The 27,496-nt window shown below is 44.3% G+C and overlaps 1 protein-coding gene and 1 long non-coding RNA gene across 6 annotated transcripts in view; one reads left to right on the forward strand and one right to left on the reverse strand.

Annotated features, from left to right (window-relative positions):
- The window catches only part of LOC148028953 (acyl-CoA thioesterase II), a 235,417-nt gene that overhangs the window by 73,299 nt on the left and 134,622 nt on the right, over nucleotides 1-27,496 (forward strand). For all 4 annotated transcript variants that reach the window (XR_015692351.1, XR_015692350.1, XM_087687718.1 and 1 more), the window contains exons 4-6: nucleotides 1,999-2,062; nucleotides 2,345-2,400; nucleotides 2,479-2,604. Coding sequence is in view for 2 of the 4 variants with exons in the window: in XM_087687718.1 (XP_087543844.1) it covers nucleotides 1,999-2,062; nucleotides 2,345-2,400; nucleotides 2,479-2,604 (246 nt within the window). In the remaining 2 variants the exon portion in view is untranslated. The remainder of the gene's footprint in view (nucleotides 1-1,998; nucleotides 2,063-2,344; nucleotides 2,401-2,478; nucleotides 2,605-27,496) is intronic.
- Nucleotides 1,330-26,101, reverse strand: LOC148028954 (uncharacterized). Of its 2 annotated transcripts, none has more exons than XR_015692352.1 (2): nucleotides 25,848-26,101; nucleotides 1,330-1,672 (listed from the first exon to the last, which is right to left on the reverse strand). It is a non-coding gene; the product is annotated as an uncharacterized LOC148028954 (long non-coding RNA). The 2 variants fall into 2 exon arrangements; XR_015692353.1 differs by having other exon boundaries at nucleotides 25,807-26,101.

Below are 27,496 nucleotides of genomic sequence, written 5' to 3' on the forward strand. Positions count from 1 at the left end.
TTGGCAAAAAGCATGGGGAAGCAGTAAGGGGTATTATGAGATACCTTAAGGGCACAAAGCATTTGTGTATCTGTTTTGGAAAGCAGAAGTCATCTGTTTGTTGGCTTCACGGATGTAGAGTATATTGGTTTGTCATGGCCTCAAAGAAAAAGAATTCAAAAGCATAAATCGTGAATGACCCTACTAACGTGGAAGCAACAATTGGAGTTATGAGCATGGGAGTCATTAATGGAGTCACGGGCGTGGATAATAACCCTTTACCAATTGCGATACCACATGTTTTTTTCAAAAAAAATTCTATCCGAATTCAATAGAAATAAGATAAAGTCTCTTAAAAAATACTGTGATCTTAGAGTACTCACTTGGTAAATTATTAGAACATCTTATAGGCTAGAAACTACTAGGAAAGCTATGAAATTCTAGAACTCAAGAGAAATCATGAGGAATATGTGTTCACATTCATAGGGGGAGCAGTGTCTTGGATATCTAGGCTGGAAAAGTGTGTTGCATTGTCTACTACATAGGCAGAGTATGTGGCTGCCATTGAGGCATGGAAGGGCGCTTTATGGCTTTCATGTCTAGTGAGAGGGCTTGCCATTACAGAGGTTTCTATCCTCCACTGTGATAGTCAGAGTGCTATCATGCTAGCACGAAATCCTATCTTTCATGCAAAGACAAAGCACATACAGGTGCAGTATCATTTTATCAGGGATGTACTTGACAGCAAGAGCATTGAGCTTGTCAAGGTACAGACAGATGATAACCCTGCAAACCTTCTCATGAAACGTCTTCCAGCAGAGCGGTTTGCTCATTGCTACTAGATGATGGGGGTTGGATAGTATATGTGTATTTCAGCTTTGTACATACATAGGCTTAGCTGATTCTTTCCTCTACCTTTAAGCATGTTGCCTTTAGGTGGGAGGTTGTTGGGAATAAAGGCTCATCGTGCCTTTTACGGTGTTCGGGTGTGCATGCACCCTTATACTTATACTTTATATATATATTATTAAAAACCTAGAGTGGTACACTTCATCATTGTACCTACACATTGAGTGTTGTGCACTCACTCTCTATTCTGCACTCACTCTCTCTCTCACTGCGCATACCTCAGCCATACTCTGTCTTGATCCTCGCGTACACTTGTCTTCATTTCTATATTTGCTGAAGGATCCCTGATTTACAAAACTGAATAATCATATGATTAATGAAGGTTGAAATTAGCAAGCAATGATGTGCTACTCATCTAATGCTTAATCATAACCACTAAATGACCTAACCAAGTACAGAAAGAACACTGAATCAAAGATACAGTCCATGCAACTCACCCAATGCTTAATCATGAATTGTTAAATGACCAAGTCAAGTCCAAAAACAACACTTCGTGAGTGCTAAAGTTATCATCCATGCATCAGTCTGCATACTGTTCATCTTCCACACATCACTCTGTATAGTGTTCATCTTCCATCCATACTGTTCTTCCACCTTTCTAGGTTAAGGTGACCTTCCATGTTTCAATGCTAAATTATCAGTCCACCACTGCTTATGGCTTAGACACAATCTATTACTACGTAAGGCTTGGACTTAAATCCATTTTTCTACCATCTCTTCAGGGTTTAGAGTTCGCTCTTCCACAGACACGAGGCCATCCACCAGATCATTTAAGGCAATTATTCTGCATCAACAAAGGGGTTAAGAATGCAATATAAAATAAAAGATACATTAATAGTTTTAAAGTCTCTTTATGCCACAGTTACACAACCTTAAGGTAACCTCTAAGGCCTATGAGGTTCATTTCCTAACTGCTAAGTAAGTAGTTTTCTTCACTGACCAAGCAAGCTTTTTCTTATTCACATTCTTGCTTGTTTAGCCGCTTTGAAAATGTTTATTTGGACGTCTAATCATCTAGACTTGTTGATTAGAGCATAGTTTATGACATGTGAGCGTAGCGAACAGCACACTTGTTCTGGTCATTCTCTTGAATAGCTTTTGTCTATGCAGGCTGAAGTCAGCCCATCTGCAGATAAGGTGCCTTCTTTAAAATCAGGGGACTATTTTGGACATGGTTTGTATTTTCATTTTCCAGTAGCATAAAATTTTAGCTGTGAAGATGTATCATTGGAGGTCTATATAGGGCCAATTTTGTATTTTACATTGAGAGGTTTTTCTGAGGTCTTTATTGAAATATTTCTCTCCTCTTAAATGATAAAAAAAGATTATGGAAAGATTTATTTAACCTCTGAAAGACATAATGACTTCTATTTTAAGGGACAAAGAGAGATTTTCTTTATACTTGATTATTTGTCTAGTTGTTTGAGGTTTGTAGTAACACTTTACCCATGATCAGCTTCTATTGGACCCATCAAACACACCCATAAAGCAGATGTAATTGCCAAAAGTGAGGTATCACTCTTGTTCTTGATATTTTTTCCTTCACAGTTTAGATATGGTTATATGTGCTCAAACCTACTTTATTGTCAGGTTGTATGCTTGGTTTTATGCCATGATAATGCAGACTTGCTTTGTCCTGCATCTATTTGGTGTTCAGAAAAGGAGCATGGTGTCATTGCCACTGTGGAAAAGATATTGCAACTGGAGAGTCTTGAGGTATGCTTGTGTCAAGTTTCACGAAGCTAGTGGTAAATGAAATCAAATTAACTCATTCTAAATTCAGCTTCATTGTTTCTAACTCCTCAAATTACATTGCATTTTAGTCCTCCTGGGACTTCGAAAGTCTTGGCCTATCTCTATCTAGATAGGGACATGGTTCACTCTTTTGTTTGATTGCTTCGATATTTTATCATGGTATCAAAGCAGAGTGTGCGATCCACCCTTGTTCGGATGTTCCAATTATCTCTTAGCACTTGCCTCACATTCCTGAGAAAATTATTTCTTCCCCTATCTGTTTGGCCCCCAAATCAGCTCTTCTCCTCCAAATCAGTCTTAATCTTCATCCTTGACCTTGTTCATCCTTGAACAACTAGCTACGTTGTGATAATGGACCCAGGGGAGTCGTTTTTGCAAGTCCAACTCTTGGACACATACATAGATGTAGAATCATATGGGCATTCCTTTTTCATTGTGGTGTTAAAAAAGAATGTGGCTCATTATACATGGGCTTGACCCTAGAGCTAGAGCAAAAAGTGAGCTCTCACACTAGATGTAGAGTTATATCAAATGCACCCAAAGCTTCTTAGGGATGTCTAAGTGGAATAGGGGAGAAAGCCAAGGCAAAGAAGTATAGATCAGCAGGGCAATGGCATCTTCTACTGGGAATTACAAGGTATGGTATCTCATGTGTTCCTTGTCTAAGTCTTAGTGCTTGGCTAGGGTGGTGTACAATGGAGAATGTTCTTCATTGAAGATTAGTTGGCAACTACTAGATATGGCACCAGCTTGTAAATCCCTGTGAGGATTCTAGAAACTGTTGGCTAGGCAATTCCTATTCTAGATGATTGGTTGCTTATTAATCTCCCACTGACATGTCATGGAGTCTTGCACTAGTACTTTGTTGAGACGCTGCTAGGCTGTGGATAAGTGTTGAATCGGGACTAGAGTTGCAGGATCCATATTGAAATCTAATGCAAGAAAGGCCTATTTGCTCGTCAAGACAGGTTTGACACTCTTGAAAACCGTCCTACTTGTAAAAGCTTCCACGTTTGTGCACATGGGGTGAGACCTTTGACTTCTAGCGTGCCTAGAATGGCCAAACCTTTGATACCATAGTTCAATGATGACTAAGCCTCCCCTTAACATATTCCAAATTGGCTCAAGAGTCTGTTTATCCACTGAACTAGACCATTAGATGTTTGAAATAAGGCAAGACAATTATGTTGTGCAAGAGGCCAAGAATATCAACAGAAAGCAATGTGCCAAGGTGTGGGTAACAAGACCCAATTGACCACCAATGATCTTTTCCCAATAGGAGGCATGATACTCTAGCATTGTATGTGGAAAGTCACATATCCTGTTGAATGTCAAGGCCCATTACCCTTTGCTCACCCCATCTGAAATTCAGGTTAACTCCCCAATCCATGCCAAAGTCTGGGATTCTGAGAAGGCAAACTGACTTGTGTTAGTTGATCTTGTGACTGCAAAAAACCTCAAGGACAAGTTGAAGACTCTCAAAATCATATTGTCATCCTTCGCATTCAAGTTGAAGGCTCTCAAAATCATATTGTCATCCTTCGCATTCAAAGATGTGTCCTTTGCATGCTCTGATCTAGAAGCTCTGTTGCACTCTTCACTGGGAGTCTCAGGACAAGTTGAAGGCTCTCAAAATCATATTGTCATCCTTCGCATTCAAAGATGTGTCATTTGCATGCTCTGATCTAGAAGCTCTGTTGCACTCTTCACTGGGAGTCTCAGGCCTCAAGCTTGTGGTTGGCGAGTGGAGCAAGTATAATGGCATCATGTGTGAGAAGATCAGGTCCAAGGCAAGGGAGACCTTATTTAATTGATCTCTCCAGTCATAATGCCTCTCCTTGCCTCCCAGAAATAATGACCTTGCTATTGGTTGGCTTATAGAGAGCTGACATCGCATTTAATCAACATTGTCTTGGGCTTTATTCAAGGTCAAGAGAAGTGTAACTATATGTGTGCCATGGATATTGGTAATAGTAGCAGTAGATGAGATCCAATATTTGTGCTTCCACATAGTAACATACTATCAACTTGTTTCATAGAGCATTTTTATACTTATCTATCATGGCACTATATGTTGACATGGCTGGAATTTGTTGCATCATGGTTTGTACCATAGCATGCATATAAATCTTGAGGTCTTATTATCATCGTCAATGTTTGTAGGCTCAAAAACACCTCATGAGTTGCCATTGATGTCATCTAGATCTCCATGACTGATATTACTTTTGCAAGATCCTTTAAAGATTTTTTTTTTTTTTTTGAAAGAGAAAAGAAGGATTATATTGATAAAATCCCCTTGGGACAAAGTATCCAAGGCAAAGAATAAAACAGCCATGCAAAGGACTTTCAAACCAAGAAATATATAATGAAGGGAAATAAACAGTCGGGAGGTCTATAGGGCCAAAGCATGTGTATGTGACAATGCAAGAAAGTGCCAAAATCCTAAGAAATGCCCTGTATCCGAACTGCCCCGCATCCTCTCCCATGTCTAGTGCCTAGAGAGAGTTTGTGCAGTGGATATGTCTGATAAATCTATAGCATGGCTATATTTGGCGGTTGATAGATAGGAAACAATAGTGCTAGGTATGAGCTCCCATCTTTGATAGTTCCCCTAAGTCCATAGAGTTTGTGAAAAATCTGACATGGCTAATTTGTGAGAAATAGCTGGCTATGGAGGAGAGAGAAACGAGAGACGGTAAACAGTAGATAGTGTGAGCTGAAGAGATGATAGTTCCCCTAAGTCCATAGAGTTTGTGAAAAATCTGACATGGCTAATTTGTGAGAAATAGCTGGCTATGGAGGAGAGAGAAACGAGAGACGGTAAACAGTAGATAGTGTGAGCTGAAGAGAATGTATTAGCTCAAGAGTGAACAACATAAAAATCTGACATGGCTAATTTGTGAGAAATAGCTGGCTATGGAGGAGAGAGAAACGAGAGACGGTAAACAGTAGATAGTGTGAGCTGAAGAGAATGTATTAGCTCAAGAGTGAACAACATAATGAGAGAGAGAGAGAGAGAGAGAGAGAGAGATTTACGGAAAAAAAAAAAGAGAGAGAGAGAGAGAGAGAGAGAGAGAGAGAGAGAGTGTGTGTGTGATGGCGGACCTGTGGACGCGTTTCCCTACCTGGGGTCGTGCTTCCCTTTGACCAGCAGACGTGGGAATCTGCCTCGCGCACTGCCTGAGCTGCGCAGGGTCCGTTCTGCCCTGCTTGAGCCCTGTCCCTGCCTACCTGCGAACAGCCGCCGACCTGCACTGTGAACAGCTGTTGACCTGCACTGTGACCTGACATGCATCCTCCCTTCTTGCGGCGCCCTCGTGTCCCGTGACTGAGAGAGAGAGAGAGAGAGAGAGAGAGAGAGAGAGAGAGAGAGAGAGAGATTTACGAAAGAGAGAGAGAGAGAGGGAGAGAGAGAGAGAGAGAGAGAGAGAGAGAGAGAGAGAATTTACGAAAAAAAAGAGAGAGAGAGAGAAGAGCGTGCGATGGCGGGAGCGGGACCGAAACCCTGACACGCCGTCGTCGCGTCTGTAGCCGCCGTCGCCTGACACGCCATCGCGTCTGTCGCCTGACACGCCATCGCCTGTCCGCCGCCTCAGTCGCCTGTCTGTGCCGCGACAGTCGCCGTCGCCCGTGCTCGTCCGCCTGTGCTCGTCCGTCGCCGTGCTCGCCCGCCTGTGCCCGTGCGAACTGCCGCCTGTGTCCGTGCTCGCCCGCCTGTGCCTGTGCGAACTGCCGCCCCTGTTGCTGTTCCGCTGCTGTCAGTGGACTGCGCCACGTTTGACGCAGGCCCCCGTCTCGTTTCGCCATACTGCCGTTGCACTCCGGCCAATTCTCCTGGGCGTTGACGGAAACAGGTATTGCGGGTCCCTGCTTTTGCGTGTTCGCCTGTGCCGTTTCTGCCTTCGGCGAGCTCTGGCCTTGTCCTCCTGCGAGCTCTATCCCTGCACGCCTGCCACCTGTCGTCTGTACTTGCCTTTCGCGACCTCGGCCCGTCAACGCCTGCAACCTGTTCGTGTGACGTCCCGAGGGTCGTCCTCCGCCGTGTGAGAAACCAGCTTACAGGGGTGCAGATTTCTAACTCAGCCGACAGCGATTTGCACTGTGGGTCAGTCCTCCTTCGAGATCAGATCGTGATACAAGATGGCTGGTTTGGATCTGGATTTCATAGACCAAACGGTGGCAGCACTTGGCCCGGATTCTAATGCTGAGGAACCTGAGGATATGGTTCCGTGCACCGAAGAGATGCCCCCGGGTCCTGACATCCAGCCTGCGGGTAAACGTACCAAGTATACCTCGGAAGAGATAGGTGTTCATCAGGATCGTTTCTATGCGTAGGTTGCTTCGGATTCTGTGGACTCTCAAGATGTTGACTGGGAGCATTTGCTGGAATTTGCCAACACTCTGCTTGGTGATTATGTTCAACATAATCAGGAAGTCTTTTCTGACTCTGCACCTGACGATGTTCTGGAAGCCACCATGGACCCAAAAACTGTCCTACGCTCCTTTTCGGTGTTTTATGATCGCGCTGTGATACTCTTCTTCACTGGTCGAATCCCGCAGCTTTCCCGTATTCACCAATGGCTGCAGAGTCTGCTACAAGGGGAATGTGTTGAAGAGATTTTTGTTGGGTCCCGAGGTTTTTTTGAGATCCTGTTGAAATCTGAGACGCACCGTGCTACTCTCCTGTCTAAACTGCCTTTGTTTTTTGATCTCCGGTTGGTTCATGTGGTTCCATGGCGCCCGATGGCAGATTTTCAGCGCTTGCTGCAACGTGAATGCCCTGTGTGGGTAGAAGTGGAAAATTGTCCGGTTGTTTATTGGCCATTATTGAAGGATGCTATGGCCGCTGTGGGCACGGTTCTGGTCCCTCCTAGTCTCAGGGCTGTGAATCGCAACCGCTTGTGTATGTTATGGGACACTGCAAGGAAAAGGCCTGCTTGGTTACGTCTCAATTGCTCTGGCATGCATCCATTACACTTTCGTTTGAAATGGGGCAATTTTGCAGGACATTGCTTTTCCTGTGGACAGTTGGGGCATTTTATGGCCGAATGCCCAGAGCAGCAACACACTTCAGATGTTGGCCATGTTGCGCCGCCCATGGAAGATATGGTGTGTGATGCTCCGTCGCTGGATACTATCCACCCGCCCCAAGTTCTGGCCAAAGGTAAACAACAGGTTTCGGGTCTGGATTCCCATGCCACTGATTGGGTTGAAGTACGTGCAAAAAAAGGCAACAGGGTTGTTGCTGGCATGGAGAATACTGTGCCTACTACCTCACAAGATTCCATGCGTACATATATGCGCAGGAAGGAAATGTTGTCTTCCGAGCGCTCTGCTCCTGCTATGGTTTCCTCTGCCCCCCGTCCTCAGCCCGCCAGGAAAATGTATTCGGATAGTCCAAAGGGTCCACCTGCTAAGCTGGCTTTTGATACCAGAGGCAACGTCATTACCCCGTGGGACCGTCGTTATCCCCGTTCCAACCCCAAGCCAGCAGATATGCCGTCTACTTCCAAATCTGGTCCTCGAAACTCTTTTGCGGTGTTGGCGGATTTCTTGGACGAGGGAGTCCTGGACATTCTCGCCGACAAAGTCAAATCGAGGCAAGCTGTGCCTCGTACCTGATGTTGTTTTGAATACACATGAAAATAGCCACGTGGAATGTGCGAGGAATTTGTTCTCGACACAAGCAACATGCCATGTGGACTGCATTGTATGAGAATCAGTGGGATGTCCTGTGCGCTGTTGAGCACAAGAGTCACGGTGAAGCCGGAAAAGTTGTGGATTGCCATGGCTTTCGTTTGTTCTATGCAGGAACACAGGCCATGCATTATTCGGGTGTGCTCATGATTGTACATGACAAATATCAGCCTGTTCTTATTAAAAATGATGTTCATGGCCGCTTTTTGGTGATTGAAATTTTATTCGAAGGGGAAATCTTATGGTTACTTGGCCTCTATGCTCCGAATGATTCGTTATCTCGCCGGGAGCTTTGGCAGACTTTGCAGACCTCCTTGTCACTTGGCAGATGGGGCTTCTTCATGGGGGATTTCAATATGTGTGTTGATTCTTCCCAGTCCACATCGGAGCACTCGGTAATGGATGCGCCGGAAAGTCGTATGTGGCATGAGTTGGCTCTTGCTGTTCTTAAGCAAGATCTCTGGTCCTGGCTACACCCGTCTTCTACAGGGTTTACTTTCCATTCTGCCCGCCAGTATGCAACAACATGGTCGCGGTTGGACCATATATATATCATGCAAAATGATGATTTTCTTCCTGAGATGCTCGAAATAAAAGTGTTGCAGCAATATGCCTTGTCGGACCATTTTCCTCTGCAGCTCGAGTTGCTTGCACAACCCATTGCACCTTTCAAGCAATTTCTGGAGAGACTCCCTTTGCGTTTCAACTCGTCCTACTTGAAGCATGCAATCTTTCAAGGCTATATGCAACAATTGATTGACAGATTCTTCTTGGACTTTTTCTCTCAGGGCACTGCGTCATTTGAAAGATTGCTCTCTAATGTGCAGCGGGTTGCTCAGCAGTATGGGATCTATCATGCCTCTCTTTGTCGGCGGCGTCGACAGGCAGCGGAGGACCTGCTGGTTTTGGTTCGTTCTCTGCTGGTGGACACTCCGGATGATGCATTTCTGCTCGCACTGGCCATGCGGGTGGCTGATCTTATTAAAGAATTCCAGTTGAAATCATATCAGTAGGCCAAATTGCAACATCTGACAGAGACTTTGCAAGATAGTGCATGTCAGACCCATAAGTTCTTTCGAGCTCTCCACGCCTCTCCTGCTCGAGAGAATATGACCAGACTCGAGGATGCAGAAGGCCACCTTATCCTGGATCCACAGACTATTGTGCATATGTGCAGGAATTATTTCCGCGACCTTCTCGGTTCCACTTCTCCACCTTCAGCCCAAATTACTCAGGCCCGTTCGGTTTTTTATGACCTGGTCCGCAATCAGCTTCCGCAGGACATGCAAGCTACTATGGAGTCAGATATTTGTGAGGCAGAGGTTATGGACGTCTTGTTACACTTGCCCAAGGATAAAAGTCCGGGTTGGGTTGGTCTCACCAATGAGTTCTTTGAAGCTTTTGCTACCCAACTGGCGAAACCATTGCAGGCTTTGTTTCAGCAGGTGTGGGAAACGGGGATCATGCCTTCCTCATGGAAAGATGGACTTATTAAACTGCTTCCAAAAGTTTCTTCGCCATCTAAGTTGACACAGTGGCGCCCAATTTCTTTGATGGGTTCAATGTACAAAATCTTTTCCAAAGTAATGGCGAATCGGCTCCATAAGCATCTCCCTGCCCTTGTGCACCCTCTCCAGTATGGTTTCATTAAGGGCCAAAATATTCTGCACAATGTATTGAATGCTCAACTGGCAATTGATTATGCAAGGCATTCTAATCAGGAGGTAGTACTGATTCAACTGGACCTGGAAAAGGCTTTTGACTATCTGGACTGGTCTTTCGTTGCTGAACTTATGTCTGCTATGGGCTTTGGTGCTCGGATGTCTCGTCTAATCTACACCATTAGCGCTGCGGCGTCTTCGCGAGTCATGCTGAACGGAGGTGTTACTGAGCCATTTGTCCTTGCCCCTTCTGTCAGACAGGGGTGCCCTTTGAGCCCTCTATTCTTTGCCCTTGCGACACATCCAGTTCTTTCCATGTTATCTCATATGGCAGCCTCTTCTCAGTTGGCCGGACTGTCGCTTTCTACAGGACAACACTTCATTAGCCAATCCCTGGCGGATGATACCTTTATGATTTTGCGTGCGGACAAGGATAACCTTCGAAAAGCATTGGATGTTTGGGGTCTCTTTGGTCAGGCGTCCGGCCTTTGTATCAATGCGCTCAAATCAGCCATTCTAAGCTGCACGGAGTCGGATTTGCAGTCCTTGGACTGGCAGGGTTTGGTTGTTCCTCGTGGCTCCATTGTCAGGCATCTTGGGTATCCTTTGGGTGTTGATGTTCCCCCAAAGCAGCTTCTGCAGTGGATTTCTCAGAAAATGGTGGCTAAGTTTATGTATTGGAAGTCTCAGGCCTGGCCCTTCCATGTTCGCCTCAAAGTAGCCCAGACAATTATGTTGCCAATGCTCACATATTTCTTGCCATTGTTTCCTTGGACTACTACGACTCTGAATGCTCTTACTCAGTCTATTCGCTTCATGCTATGGAAGAAGGACTCATTGCATGCAGGTATTTCCTGGATCTCGTGGTCGCATGCGTGCACCCCCAAACGCATGGGTGGCGGAGCTATTTTAGATGCCCAAACTCACATGCAGGCACTCCGTTGGTCTCTTTTCCGCACCATGTGCTCGGATCATCATCCGTGGGTCGATATAGCCCGTTATTTCCTTGAGGACCATGGGCTTCTGCATGGCAATACCCAAATCCGGAGTTCTTGTTGGCATGTTCTTAATGCTGATTCGCGGTTCTCCAGTTCTTCTTCATCGCTGCTTACTCATTTGGTATGTTCCTGGAAACACGTCCTTCAGAAGGCTCAGTGGCATCCAACGGAGGATCGCTTAGCTACTAACTCTTTTCAATTGGAATTACTGGCAGTCTCGCGTTTACTTTCGTGGGAAGGTAAACATGAGCTTAGACCACAATTCAACCGGATGGCACGTTTGGGCTTGTCTTCGGTTGCGGATGCCACCCTTGCCAGTCGCAATGTGCTTATATCGTTTCGTACAGCTAGGAGGCTTTTCAGGATCCCTCGTGGATATAGGCCTTTATGGGAACAGCTTTTGAGGGTGCTCCAAAGCAGACAACCCTTTCCTGCCCTTGCTTCGGATCATCCTTGGCAGGATTGGGACCTACAAGGCCGGCTGAATTTAAGCAAAGCTTCTGCTAACCAAGTGTATCATCTTCTGATTAAAGATCATCAATGGCTAGTTACTAAAGCGAATGCTTTATGGGGATTGCGTAAATCCCGGTCATGGTGAAGGGCAACTGTGATGGAGGGCTGGTTGAACAAGACACCCTTTAAATATAAAGTCTTTCTTTGGAGAGTGATGATTGGTGGTCTTCCGCTTGCTTCAGCTCTTTCCAAGCGACGAATCTCCAATGGCACCTGTTTCTTTTGCACCACTACTGTGGAATCCGCCCGCCACCGATTTATTTCTTGCCCCATCGCTAAGAAAGTCTGGTTATTTTTGTCGGCTGTTTGGCAAGGGGTGGTTGGTTTCACCCTGCGCCCCTTTGATTGGGTTTTTGGCCAGCCCAAATACCCCACTCCGGCACAGCCACATATGAAGCTCATGTATCACTTTCTTCGATATTGGGGCTGTTGGCATAACTGGACCATTCGGAATGCTTTTCTTTTTGACTCCGCCTATAATGTTTAGCGGCATATTGCGAGGCTTAAGGGCCTCTTATATTGGCAGTTAGCTCTTCTCCACCATTCTGATTTGCTCTCTAGGGAGGACTTACGTCCCTGGCATATGGCAATTTCCTCCGCGTCCTTGCCATGACATTGTAACTTGTAGTACTTAGAACCTCTTTTCATGATGGCTTAGATTGTCGTCATGTATCTTGTAATTAAGTAATCTTGTATTTTTTCGTAATTAATACAATTACCTTTTACGAAAAAAAAACAACATAATGAAAGTACGAAGTACAACTAAGGTCTAAGGTTGACCTAACCAATGTTGAGAAACCTAGTCATCCCATTCATTACTATTGGTTTCGCACTGACAGCTCCAAAATGGGATGGGTGCCCACTTATTGGGGCGCCACTTGAGATAGATTGTGCATATAAATATGGCACTAACTCCCCCCATTTGGCATCTCTCACATTCATTCATCCTGACACTCTCAGTCATTCTCTCCTACATTCTTCTCATCTCTAGCCTCTCCATTGCTGCTCACGCCCCGTGAGGAGGACATTGCAATTCGTGGCTCTTGCTCCCTTACTGTCAGACGCCCTGTTCTCCATGCAGGTTGTGTTTTGGCTGCAGTCTCCTTCGTCCAATTGCCCACCACCATAAGCTACTTGGTGACTCATCCCGTTTGGTAGCGACAACTCTCCACACCTAGCGTTTCAAAGTCCTTTAGAGATATTAGTTACAGGTTGTGTTTAAAATTTGTATTATTCTTTCCATGAGGAGATGTAATACTCAAAAGAGGAGCTACATAAGGCTAACATCGAGCTTGCCTCAGCTAAGGAAAATCGTTTCCATCTTTTCAAGCAAATGGAGTCACAGATTAATTTTTTGGAAGCCTAGAAAGTAGAAATCTCCTCTTTGTAGGCTTAGAATATTAAGAGGAGTTCTTCATGTTCCAGATTTGCAAAGAAATCTTCTTTCTGTTGCTTGTCTAGTTGATCTTAGTTTGTTTGTTGGCTTTTACAGTTTGGGATCATTTGCTACACTTGGCAATAGTATTGTGCATTTGGTGTCAGCCCTACAGGTGGCGTTTGGCAGTCTAGACCCTTCCTGGCTTTCACATCGGCTTCAAAAGGTACCTACAATTTGTGTTTTGCAGTTTTTGGGCTTTTTGGGTCTGCGTTTGTGCATCTTGTAGGCTGCCTTGCTGATTTTCATAATTTAGCCTTATCTTCTACACCCTACTACTTGGAGGACTGTGTTTTTCTCCCTCTATAGTGTAGGTTTCCTTTAGATACTATTGCCAATCAGCCAGGATAGTGCAGTCATCTTCGAGCTTTGGCTCCATTGTACTAGCTTGATTTATTCAACATGATTCAGTGATTCATCACTCATCATCTTCTTAACTCTTCTTCTTTTGAGTTTCTGAGTTTTCTTCTCTTAGTGTTTGTTGTACACTTAGTGTTTCTCCTTGCAATCACTACTCTCTCTGTGATATGGTATGAGTGCATACTGTCCCGCCACTTTTCTTGACACCTCTCACACCGTAACTAGAGTTTGATTAACTCTAGAACCTAGTAGCCACATTTAAAGTCCTAAGACACACCACATTTGGACACTTTAATAAGTGTCCACACCACACAAATTACATTGGGCACTACCCAAAATTCGCAAATCCTAACACTCTTATTGTAGTGCCAATGTGATGAAGTATGAGGATCATCAATCACCGAAGGATCATAACGTCAAGGACTTGAAAGCCTCAAACTTCTCACGTTGTAAAGCCTTTGTCAAAATGTCTACAACATTTTCTTGTGGGAACATGCATCAAGTTGATCTCTCTTGCATAAGATCTCTCTTCTTTTCGTGAAGATAATTGAATTAAGTAGATATACATTAGACCATCAGGTCAGCATTCTCACTAAATCTCTTACATTCTATTACATCAAACCATTAGGTCATCAGAGAAAGTGACGAAAGACTATAAGGACTTTAATTCAAACATAGCTGGAGTAGTGAACAATAGCTAGCTAGGGGGTAGTAATGTCAGGAAGAACCGGGTTGGTTGATATCATAGAAGAAATCTGCCATAATACTAAACCTCGAACACGGGCCACATGACCATGGATGCCCGAGACCGAATAAAAAATAAAGGCATTCTGAGTACGCCAAATATGCCACAAGGCAGTCTATCTATGGAATTGGAAAAGGCAGGAATAATTAGAATGCAAAGAAGGCACGAAGGGCAGCTTTCCCATAATCCATCAACGGGCTGTTATCCAGAGCTGAGTCATCGAGAGCCACACTTGAGAAATAAAACACCAGATCTGTCGTGCGATTGGACAAGAGGCAAAAAGATGAAGCAATGTTTCATAACATGTAGTGCAGAATACACAATGACCAGCAGAGATATTTCGAGCATGCAACACCTCTCCAGTTGGAAGACCACCAATCAACAGTCTCCATAGGGAACCTTAGATTTCCAAAGCTGAAGGAATCGTTCTTGCCACTTCTTTTTGCCATCCCTAATATGCCATAATTTATTCAAATTTGTAGTGACCCATCTCTTGGCCTCCACCATCTGATGGTATATTTGATTAGCAGACCTCTTCTCCAAATTGTCCGGGATCACAAACTTCCAGTCACGCCATGGATACAATGGCTGTAGCACTGGCAAAGGAGAGAACCTTTGAAGTTTGACCTGTATGGATGACCAGATGTCACAATATCCACGGGTTATCCGAAAGTGTTGATGAATACGCCTAAAAAATTAAAGAGGGGACTACCCACGAATAACACTGTAAAAAACAGTCTGCAACCCCAAACGAGCCATCCGATTAAACTTGAGTCTGTGCAAATCTTTGTCCGGCCAATCCAATAGCTTGGAGGAGGCCAAGACTTCTCCTTGCAGCGAATTCGCCTCCTTGCGAATTTCAGGGGGGCGCAAACTGAAAAATGTAAGATCTCCTGCCAGGATGCAATCAAATGAGAAAGGAGAAAACACTGGGTGATCTTAATAGGCCTCGAGGAATTAAGCACATACCACGAGGAAGCACGAATAACTGTGTTGCCATGAGAGATGCTAGTCTTTTCAATGAAAAATTTTGCAATGTCTGACCAAGGATGACTCTATACACATAACACCTGCAAAAGGGCCAACCTCAAGGCTTTCATATGCAAATTAACGTCCAACAAAGCTGCTTCCCCCATCCGTTTAGGCGTAGTCACATGCTACGACGAAATCTAGACCTGACCCAAACAATTCCCTTTCTTTTTTCTCAACATAAACCTGATAGGCTGAACTAGTTCCAAAAGGGACTTCTTAGTCCAGGGAAGCAGTGGCAAAAAGAACGATATCATATTGATCACAATACATTGAGCAACTTTCAGTTTGACACGCAAAGGCCAGCCTTGAGATTTCTAGTACATGAACCTCTCGTGAATTCGGGAGGCCGGGAGGCCATCCAATCCAGTAAGGCTCGGGGTGCTACCGCCATAGCAATAGGATATCCCAAGTATCTAGTTATATTTCCCTTTGAGATCACAATTCCATGCCAGCCCAAGGCATGCAGATGAGTCTCCGTATAGGAGAGAAGTGTAGATTTCTGAGTATTAATATGAAGACCTGATGCCAAAGCAAAAAGATTCCACGCCACCATTACCCGATTAACATTAGTGCGATCAGCCTTCAGGAACATAAAAAAATCATTTGCCAAAGATTGATCCACAAGTTGAGTACCACTAGGAAAAGACAAGCCAACTATCTCGCCTTGATCAGTCAACTTATCCAACAATGAGAGCATTGGGTGGGTAACCAAAGCAAACGGCAAAGGGCTGAGAGGGAAGCCTTGCCTAAGAGACCGAGATAAGGCAATTTCCTTTGTGATCCCTCCATTAAGAGCAATACGAGCCGGAGCTCCCTAACTAATAGTATCAACAAGAGAAAACATGCGAGGGCCAAATCCCATTGTAGACAATTATTGCCGCAAAAAAGACTAGCTAACATGATCAAATGCCTTCTCAATATCGAGTTGAAGCATAACTACTTGCTATCCTGAGGCTTTAGTATAGTCGATTCCCAGTTGAACATTCAAGATGTTATGCATTGTATTCCGACCTTTAATGAAACCATATTGACGTGGATGAATCAGGTGCGGAAAAACTTTCTGCTATTTGTTGGCAATGATTTTGGAGAAAATTTTATATAATGAATCCATAATATAAATGGGTCTCCATTGTTTTAAAGAGGTTGGAGAGGGAACCTTGGGCAATAACCGAATGACAACAATCTTCCAGTCAAATTGCATGATACTAGAATTCCACACTTGCTGACACATGCGAGTCAATGGGTCTTTAAGCCGCTGCACATTAGCTGAAAACAACTCATTAGGGAGCCCATCCCAGCCAGGGCTTTTCCTTCGGGGTAGGTGGGATAGCACTTCTTCCACTTCATCTTCTGAAATATCCGCCTCCATTAAATCCACCTATGCTGGTTTGACCTGGTTGCTAACCAACTCGCAAATATATCGGCGAGCAGAGAGAATAGCATCAGAAAAATTCTCTTGCGGACCTAGCAAGGACTTACAAAAGTCAGCACACATATGAATGATGGAGGCAAGATCTGTCACTATACCACCTTGTTCATCCATTAAACACACAATATTTTCCTGGGCAAATTTCTAGTGCAGGCAAGCAAAGAATTGATGGGATGATAGTCATTATTGCATAAAGCTTCAGCTCTGGTCAGCAGTTTGTATTTTGCATATTTCTCTTTCTGAAGAGAATGAACCTTGCCTTTCAACCATTCAATGCATGTGATCAAGTCATCATTAGAATCCCCTGATTGACTTAGAGACAAGGAGTGGGCCAATAAAGATTGGGCATTTTGCAATTCAGCTCGTAAAGAGGAAGCATGCTGAATACCATACTGACAGGATAACTCTCACGCATTATCCCTAAAAACAGCCCATGCGTCCCTCCCTTCAGATAGGACCTTCAAGCTAAAAGAAGCGATCAATTGTTGAACATATTCCAAAAACTGATTCTGCTACAGAAAAGATTGATTAAAACAAAGTGGCAACCGAGTAAGAAGAGCCTTAAATACATGAATAGGTCTATGAGTCATTTTCAAGACCAAAGGGTAGTGATTTGATAAGACATGCTGTTGTTCCACCCACATTTCAATAACTGCAGGAAGAAAGACATCACTCTGACAAATATATATCCGATCCAGTTTGGCCCAGGTGTTAGGATGCTACAAAGATCGATAGGTATAACCAGATTGTAATGGATACATCTAGGACCACATGTTCTGCTTCAAAGACCCAGCTACAAGGGAATCCCAAGCATGTAGCTCAGGACTATCCATAACTGAGTGCAGAGAAGTAGCCTGATCCCTAGATACACATGCATTAAAGTCACCTATGACAAAACCTTGACGAGCCATGGAAAGGCAGTGCGGGTTATTCCAAAGTTGATGACGTTCCCTTGCTCTGGAAGGAGCATACACACCCACTAACCACAAAACCTCTCCCTTATAAAGTATCTCCAGAATCACAAATTGATCTCGAGGGTCCTGAGAAACCTGCAATGGTTGCAGGCAGGATTTGACAGCCAACATAACTCCAGATTTATATGGAGCTTGACTGTAGTAAAAAACTATATAATCCTTGTAAACATAAGAGAATCCAACCTCCACTGTAAAAAATACATCCCACCTTTCGACAAACACAACTTTCCACAACCGATACTGCTTGCTGCCTGAAGAGATACCTTTCACATTCCACAAAGCAATTCTCATAATAAATTGGAAATGAGAAAACTACTGAACCACTGCTTTTCCTTTCCCTTTTACGTCTAAAGCGTTAGCTGCCTGGAGTCTTTCCATCTCGCTTTGGATTATATCTACAAGGTGTGCCCTTTGCAAACTAGCAATTGAAGCACGAGAAGGAAACTGCTGTTGCTATGAACGAAAAATCTCCCTAGGAGGCACAAGCCTCCCCTACACATCGAAGCGCAAAGCAAAATTGGAATTCCTTTTATCATCCCCCATCGAAGCATGTGAAGATTGAGGGTTCATGTAAAACCCCTTACCTTTGCGTTGAAAGGTCTGAGTGATGGCGTGCAGCGATGGGTGAGCAGGAGCCAAACGAGAAGCTTGTCTTGCATACTCTCTCTCTTTCTCTCTCTCTTTGATATAGTCAAAATTTTAGAAAAGAACAATATATTGACTTTAAGAATTCAATTGAGAGCATCGGTAACTATACTAGTTACATCCTTCATATAGCAAATTTTGAAGTCAAAGTCTTGCAAAAGCTGTGCTCATTGTTGGGTATCTCACACGCCTTACTTACGCCTACGCTCATATGGGAGTGTGCGGGTGATCACTAGGACACTGGGGCACTTTTTACTCTCGGTAGGAGAGGTTTTTTCCCCCAGATTATGTGTACTATTTTGTATGTGCTTGTGGTGCACACTTACGGGCACTTACTGTGTTCGGGTGTGAACAACCCCTTATAACCCTAAGGTATAAGGGTTATCATTTGTACTTTCAGCTAACTCTCTATTCAGTACTATTGCATTGGGTATCGTGCTCAACTCTGTCTCTCACTCTCACACTGTCTACTGCACTTCAGCTGCACCTCGATCCTCTCCCATCTGACATTTGGTATCAGAGCTCAGCTCAGAGCAGTCTTCAGTCTGCAGTCTGCAGCCCACTCCAGTTCAGCCAGCCCCCGCCAGTTCTGCCCCAGCCGCCTGTACCTGTGCGTGTCCTGCACAGCGTGCTATCTGTCCTGCACAGCGCGCCCTGCCCAGCGCGCCACCTGTACCTGCGTGCTGCCACCTCTGCCCAGCGTGTCCTCTGTCCTGTGTCTGCCCAGCGTGCCCCTTCGCCTGTCAGTCTGCCTGCGCAGCCTCCCTGCGCTGAGCTAGACTGTGCCGTCAGCTCCAGCTGCCAGCGCGCCACCTGTTTCCACCACTCAGTCCTGGGTGCCGCCTCCTCTGCCCAGCGCGCGCCCAGTCCTGCCTGCGCGTGTCACTGGACCTGCACACCTGTACCTGTGCGTCAGTCCGACTGTACCCAGCAGTCATTACCTCGGGAATCGTGCCCGTCGTCAACACGCAGAGGTAACATTCTGCACTTTTCTTTTACACAGGAGTTCGTGCAACAGGTTCAGGTTCAGCATTGGGAAACGTGCTGAACAGCAGGTTCAGTTTTCAGCATTGGGAAACGTGCTGTGTCAGTCTGTGACACATTGAATGCACATTTTGGGGCTTTTGTAACAGACATTTGTGACAGAAATTTTGGGCAGAAAATTTTGGGGCTTTTGATGTTTTAGTGCTGCTGAGCACTAATTGCACCTTGGGAAGCGTGCATCAGTGACAGTTTTTTTGAAAAAGTACCCTTTGCACATTAATTGCAGACTTGTGTTTGCTGCAATTTCTGGAAATTTGCAGATTTCCAGCCGGTACTGCATTGACATTGCTCAATTGCCTTTTGGGAAATAATGGCAAATCAGGGAGGAGATGTATTCACCTATGTGTCCAAGGAAGACCGATTGGATGGGAACAATTATTCCCTTTGGTCTTTCATGATGAAGAATGTATTAGTGGCAAAAAATTTGTGGGATTATGTCAGTGGAGAGGAAGCACGACCGGGAGTTGTGGCTCCCGCTACTCCTCCTCCAGGAGGACGTGCAAGAGGGCAACCTCAGCCCCCTCCACCTCAGCCCGCTCAGCCACTTCCCCCAAGAACTGCAGCTCAGAAAACTTGGGATACACGGGATGCACAGGCTATGTCGCTGATTGCATTGGCAGTTCAGCGTTCTATCATTCCTCATATTCGTTCAGCAGCTTCTTCACAAGAAGCTTGGTTGATATTGGAGCAGATGTTTGCAGGAAAGAATGAGACTCGCATCTCTTTCTTGAAGAAAGAGCTAGAGACTCTAAAGATGAATGAGGGTGATTCTATGCAGGATCATCTCAACAAAATTCAGGACTTGCGGGAGCAACTCATGAATGTGGATGAATACTACTCAGATGCGCAGCTGATTTCTACGACATTGAATTCACTGCCTCCCTCTTACTTGGCTTTTCATACTGCCTTGAACCTCACTATGAGGATTTCGAAAGAGCCCATCACTTTCATTCAGCTTGTCAGTTTGCTTCTAGAGGAGGAACAAACTAGACGGAACAGTGGTGTGGATGGTATAGCCTCTGAGCAGGCTTTTATGTCAAGGCAGAAGGGTAAAAACAGCCAAGGGAAAAATGCTTCGCAGAGTTCTGGTAGTAGTAACACTTCACAGACAAGTCAGAAACAGGGGGGCACGCAAGCCAAGAAAGGAAAATGCCATTACTGCAAGAAGCCTGGCCACTACATCACTGAGTGCAGGAAGCGCATCGCCAAAGAGAAGAAGAAGGAGTCAGGGATGTCTGTTTCTGCAGCTCCTTCCACTGCCAGTGAGTCCGCGTCCTTTGTTGCAGACAGGGACTATTGTTTTTACACTTGCAGTTATGATGTCTCTTGGGCTGATAGAGCATTTAGCTCTACAGAAGATGCTGACACTTGGTTCTTTGACAGTGGTGCTTCACGGCATATCACATCTCGTAGAGATTTGTTTGCTTCTCTTGGTGCACCTCCCGTTGGGAAGTCTGTTCAGTGTGCTAATAATGCATCATACCCTGTTCGTGGTATTGGGGAGATTCAGCTTACAGCCATTGATGGCTCTATTCTCCGCCTACAGGATGCTTTGTATGTGCCTGGCATTAAGAAGAATCTGCTTTCCATTTCTTCTATGGCACGTTGTGGTTTGCAGGTCACCTTTGATGATGACCGTTGCATGGTCCGTGACAAGGAACACATGACATTGGTCTTGACAGGTTCTCTGTGTCATGGGTTATATGAGTTGGATGCTCTTTCGGTAGATCAGTCTGCATATTTGACATCCACTCTTACTCCTGCTATGTTAGAGGCAGAGTTATGGCATGCTCGTTTGGGGCATGTAAACTATGGCAGCTTGATGTTATTACAGCGTACTCAGATGTTGGATGGATTACCTCTCTTGGAAAGACCTCCTGAGCATTTATGCGAGGGTTGCATTTTGGGGAAAATGCATCGTTTCTCTTTTCCCCGTGATGTTGCTTTTAGAGCAACAGCCAGATTGCAGCTTGTGCATTCGGATGTTTGTGGGCCCATGCAGACACAGTCATTGGGTGGTTGTTACTATTTTGTAACATTTATTGATGACTTTACACGTTTGTGCTGGGTCTACTGCTTGAAAAAGAAGTCAGAAGTGTATGATGCATTTTTGGCTTTCAGTGCACTTGTGGAAACTCAGTCTGGTTGCAAGATTAAGACTCTCCGTTCGGACCGAGGGGGGGAATACATGTCCTCTATGCTGAATTCTTATTTGCAGCAGAAGGGCATTATCCATCAGTACACTACTGCATATACTCCACAGCAGAATGGGGTAGCAGAGAGGAAAAATCGGTCACTCATGGAGATGGCCAGATGTATGCTGAAGGCAAAGAGTTTGCCTCATAGTTTTTGGATGGAAGCCGTCATGTGCGCTTGCCACATTTTGAACAGATGCCCTACCAAGGCCTTGAAAACCGTCACACCTTTTGAGGCTTGGCACAGCCGCAAACCTTCTGTTGGCCACTTCCGTACTTTTGGGTGTCTTGCATATGCCCATATTCCACAGGTACTTCGAAAGAAGTTGGACAACAAGGCTGTAAAATGCATCTTTATGGGATATAGCAGCGAAAGCAAAGGCTACAGACTCTATGATCCCGTGACCAAGAAGGTTTTTGTCAGCAGGGATGTTGTATTTGATGAAAAATCAGAATTATCCTTGGCTGGTTTTGATACATATCAGGCTGCCCGTGATGTCTTTGAAGGGCTGCTGCCCATCACATTTGGTGATTCAGCTGGTACTTCAGCAAATGAACCTAATGTTCAGCCAGCTGCTCCTATGGAACATGCAGTAAATCAGCACATTGCTGAAACTGAAATTCAGCAAGAACTTGTACACAGTCAGGAAGCAAGACAGGTGCCTAGATGGTACACGCAGACTATGAGAGATAGTCATTTGGAAACACCCTTGGCTGGTCGTACTCGAAGGCAAACTCGACTGCATGATTCAGCACATTCCATGGAGTTTGTTATGGCAGCATGTACTCATGATAATGAGGAGCCTGAATGTTTTGAGGATGCACGACATAGTGTGCATTGGATGGCAGCCATGCAAGCTGAATTGGATTCTATTCATAAGAATCATACTTGGGATTTGGTGTCTTTGCCAGTTGGCAAACATGCCATTGGTACGAAATGGGTCTACAAATTGAAAAGGAATGCAGATGGATCCATAGATAAGTACAAGGCACGGCTGGTAGCTAAAGGCTACGCACAGAAAAAGGGCATTGACTATGAGGAGACCTTTGCTCCTACCTCCCGTATGACGACCATTCGGTCTATGATTGCCTTGGCTGCACATTTTGGTTGGAAAGTGCATCAGCTGGATATAAAGACTGCATTCTTACATGGGGAACTTCAGGAAGAAGTGTATGTACAGCAGCCCATTGGTTTTGCAGTTGAAGGCTCAGAAAATTTAGTATGCAAGCTGAAAAAAGCTCTATATGGTTTGAAACAAGCTCCACGAGCTTGGTACGCAAAGATAGATGCCTTCTTGCTTAGTCAGGGGTTTGTAAACAGCCCATCTGAGTCTACCCTTTATGTACATAAAGAGGGGGGATCCATGCTGATTTTGTGTCTATATGTAGACGACCTTTTGCTCACTGGAACACGTGCTGATCAGATTTCAGCATTCAAAAATAATTTACAGCAAACTTTTGACATGTCTGACTTGGGTATTTTGCACTATTACTTGGGCATCCAGTTTGTACATGATGCTAGAGGCATTGGATTATGTCAATCAAGGTACATTGGGCAACTTCTTGAGAAGTTTGGCTTACAGGATTGCAAGCCAGTTTGTACACCCATGGAACCTGGGCTCAAACTGTCATTACATGATGACAGTGATTTGTTTGATATCCATACTTATGCTCCAGCAGTGGGATGTCTCATCTATCTATGCCACACTCGGCCAGACATACAGTTTGCCGTTTCAGTTTTGAGCAGGTACATGCATCAGCCTCGTATGTCGCATTGGCAAGCTGTGAAGCGTGTGTTTCGTTACTTGCAGGGTACTAGAGCTCTTGGATTGCTTTATGCCAAGGGGGGACCACTGCAGTTACATGCTTACAGTGACTCTGATTGGGCTGGTGATTTTGATACTCGTCACTCCACTAGTGGCAATTGTTTCTTTCTTGGCTCGTCATGCATTTCTTGGCTTAGCAAGAAACAATCCACTGTTGCCACGTCGTCATGTGAAGCTGAGTACAAGGCAGCCTTCACTACTGCAGTTGAGTGCGTATGGCTTAGACGCTTACTTGCTGATTTGGATGTATCTGTTACGGAGCCTACTCCTTTATATACTGACAGTCAGAGTGCCATTGCAGTGGCACGGAACCCTGTGTTTCATGCTCGCACGAAACACATAGAGATTCACTACCACTTTGTCAGAGAGAGGCTACATGCAGGTGATATCAGCCTTGTCTACTGTCCTACCACCAGCAATGTGGCAGACATCTTCACCAAAGCTCTTCCACGAGACAAATTTGAAGCATTTCGCGATGCTTTGAATTTGACGCCCTTTGGTGGCGGATGATCCTTGTACACTTGATCACTCTTCACTCCAGGGGGGTTTGTTGGGTATCTCACACGCCTTACTTACGCCTACGCTCATATGGGAGTGTGCGGGTGATCACTAGGACACTGGGGCACTTTTTACTCTCGGTAGGAGAGGTTTTTTCCCCCAGATTATGTGTACTATTTTGTATGTGCTTGTGGTGCACACTTACGGGCACTTACTGTGTTCGGGTGTGAACAACCCCTTATAACCCTAAGGTATAAGGGTTATCATTTGTACTTTCAGCTAACTCTCTATTCAGTACTATTGCATTGGGTATCGTGCTCAACTCTGTCTCTCACTCTCACACTGTCTACTGCACTTCAGCTGCACCTCGATCCTCTCCCATCTGACACTCATCTCGCCTTGTGGCCACAGAGATCAGGTTGATCATAGAGGTATTTCGATGAGTGGTGGTATGTCCAAATAATAAACTAGGCACCGTACAAATAATGTCGCTATACTTTAAATGCATGGATGACCGCCAACAATTCCTGCTCTTAGATGGTTTAATGTGTTTGGGAATTAGCGAGCTTACAACTCTCAAAGGCAATAGAGCAACCATCCGGATGAAGGACAATACCTAAAGCATAATCACTCGCATCCGTATGAACCTCATTAGCTTTTTTCAGATTGATAATCTGCAACATTAGTGTAGTGGTAACAAGCCGTTGCAATGTTTGAAAACATTAATTAAGCCTCTAGTCCAAACAATGGGCAGACTAATGTGCTTTTTCTTGCTTCGGGTACCCTTAAGCAAACATATTAAGGGTTCAATAATATGAGCATAGTCCTTAATGAATTTCTGAAAAAATCTAGTAAAACCTTAAAAAGACTTTACTTTTCTTATGGTTGTAGGAATAGGTCAATTGAGCACTACTTGTATATTTTTTGGTTCAATTTAAATGCCATTAATTGTGATGATATGGCAAAGACATAACAACTGGGCACGAAGAAATTCGCACTTGGATAGTTTAGTAAACAATTGCTCTTGTCTTAAGAGACATAAGACGATACGCAAGCGTTTGGCGTGTTCCTCTAGCGACTTATTGTAAATAAGGAAGTCGTTGAGACAATAACTATCCACTTTCCTAGATTGAAAAAAATAGATTATTCATGATCTGTTGAAAAGTTGTGGGAGCATCGGCCAATCCAAAAAGTAGGACAAAAAATTGATAATGTCCATACCATGTTCGAAAGGTTGTTTTTAGAAGATGCTTTGAAGCTATCTGTACCTGATGGTATCCAGACCTTAGATTGATTTTGGTAAAATAACGTGCATCACAAAGTCACTTTGTAAGATCATCCATCCTTGGCAACATATATTTATTCTTGATGATCACCTAATTGAAACCCTTGTAATTGAACAAAAGTACATCGTGCGTTCTTTCTTTCTAGCAAGAAGAATAGATGCGTCCCATAGGGATTTACTCGGTTCAATATAACCCTTAGCCAAATAGTCTTGAAGTGCCTAGCCATCTCGTCCTCCACGTTCGGGCTATCGGGCAATCCAAAAAGATATTGGATGTAGAGCAGTACTTGAGGATCATCCAAGGCCTTCGTTTTATACAATAAATATTTAAATCCATGTGAGTATGCATCCAAGCTTTTCTTTCCCGTATCAAGCTCAAATAAATTTTGAAAATTTTCAATCCGATCATTGATCATGAAATGTTTCTGAAAAATGGATTGAAAATCAGCCCAAGTCATTGACTTACAGCGTAAGCCTATCCACCAAGCATAACCCTTCCCCCTATAACATGATTTGTATTTGCTTGATGCATTGAGCATCATCAATTTGATACAAATCAAAAGACATTGTCCATTTGGCTAGCCACGAGTCAATGTTTGTCTTATCACATTCCTTCTCCTCCCCTTTAAAGAGATCCGGTTGAAATTGAAGAGGCAACTTCCTCATGGCTGTAGGCACAAACAGAAAATGGCGAGTGCGGAGGATTCGAGTCCGCTCCTAAGCGACTATGACCATTGAAATTAGATTCAACGCTAATGATACGCTAGACACAACCAGAACTTCAAATTATGGAACCAAAGTGACAAGACAGTATCTTTAACCATACCGACTTTAAGTCTCGGCTAATTGGCACTACATTTTCTTTACTTGAGCTCGGAGAATTGCCACAATGGACGAATCTCCTTTGGACTTGAAAGAAGAAGAAGCTTTCGGATGCTGCCAGTGCGTGTGTTCATGTCCTCCATGTGCTGAGATTTTGTGGAAATGGACCTTTCAAAGGGAGATACACCATGAGAAGGCATGGTATTAACAAAGGGAGAGGATTTGAGATAGATTGAGAGAAGAGTCAATTTGGAATTTCAAGGAGAGCGAGAGAGAGAGAAACAGAAGAAGCAGAAACGTTGTGTATTTAACGTAGTATTGGAGCGGGTAGGTGGTGGTAAGGCGGCAGCTTAAAGGCCTAGCTTTAGTCTTTAAGTTAAGACTAAAAAGAACGGATTGAACGAATGAGTATAGAGGAGGAGAGTTAAAATTCTAATGAGGCTACATGTTTACACACGTTAACGCCTAGATTAAGGAATATAAAATGTGGATAGTTGTCTCTTCTCCTCTTTAATCCACGTGGAGGGATCGTGGCATCTGAGTAATCACATTCTGTTCACGCAACCCCAATCCACCATGTACAGCGTAAGCTCCTCTCGGTCAAGATAGAAGCGAATGCGCTGCCTCCCACCCACAACGCCTGGACAAAAAGACGCCAAGCCGGATTGGCAAAGTCAATCCATTTTGTCATTTTCTCTCTCTTCGTCTGGACTCCTTCCGTGATTTCATCGCCTTCTCTCTCTCTCCGTCTGGACTCCTTCCGTCACTTTTCTCTCTCTATTCGTCTGAAAAAAACGACAGATTTTGTCGCTTTCTCTCTGGCTTGTCTAATTCTTAATATTTCTCTCTTCTTGACACCCCAAAATCGAGACTAATAACAAAGTTAACATTAAAATTAAAAGTAACATAAGCACAAACATTAAATTGTCAAATTGACACTAACATTTAATGCTACATTGACATTAAAGTGAATGCTAATATTAACATTAAATGCTAAAGCTTACTATCAATGAAAATTCTCTGATGCTGATTCGGCTCACAAAGTTTTAAGTTTTCAACGACGGTTTGCCATAGCCCTGGAGTGGCAGCCCCCAAACTCCAACCGTCAGAATGACCGAAAAAACACTTGTGCACTATCATCATCCCAAGACAAAATCAGAGCATGGGTATGAAACATACCTTGCTTTCGTACCCACCTCCTGCAATGCGTGTCCCCCATGCATGCCTCTTGCGTTAGCAATTTCCCATACCACCCTTAACAACCTGTTAGGCGCGAACCATTATGGTTCCATGAGCAAAAGTGGTTTTTGTACGTCATCGAGCCTTGAGCCAAATTGCAGGTTGATGCTCTGATACCAATGAAATGTCCCCCTAGGATCCAACCTACACATGAGACAAGATACAAGCCAAACTCAACATAAAAGGGATTGGATATTAGACTCATCTCCCAAGCCTGGAGCCAAACGGGCTTACACACGCAGTACTTTGGGTTAGGACCACATTCCAAGGGTTGGCATTCCATACCACTAGCCCACGCCATTTGGATGTCCGGATGCGTTGGCCAATGGGCCAAGAGTCCAAGAGTGGTGATCACACAATCAATGTGCTCAATAGGGCCTTGAGTCCTATTTATAAGACTTGCCTACTCTAATCTTGAAGTGTCCTTAGTACATTCGCACTAAGTCACTTCATAA

The sequence above is a fragment of the Lygodium microphyllum genome, chromosome 11, assembly GCF_053477565.2.
Source record: "Lygodium microphyllum isolate KBCC chromosome 11, Lygodium_microphyllum_v1.1.10, whole genome shotgun sequence".
NCBI classification, from domain to species: Eukaryota; Viridiplantae; Streptophyta; class Polypodiopsida; order Schizaeales; family Lygodiaceae; genus Lygodium; species Lygodium microphyllum.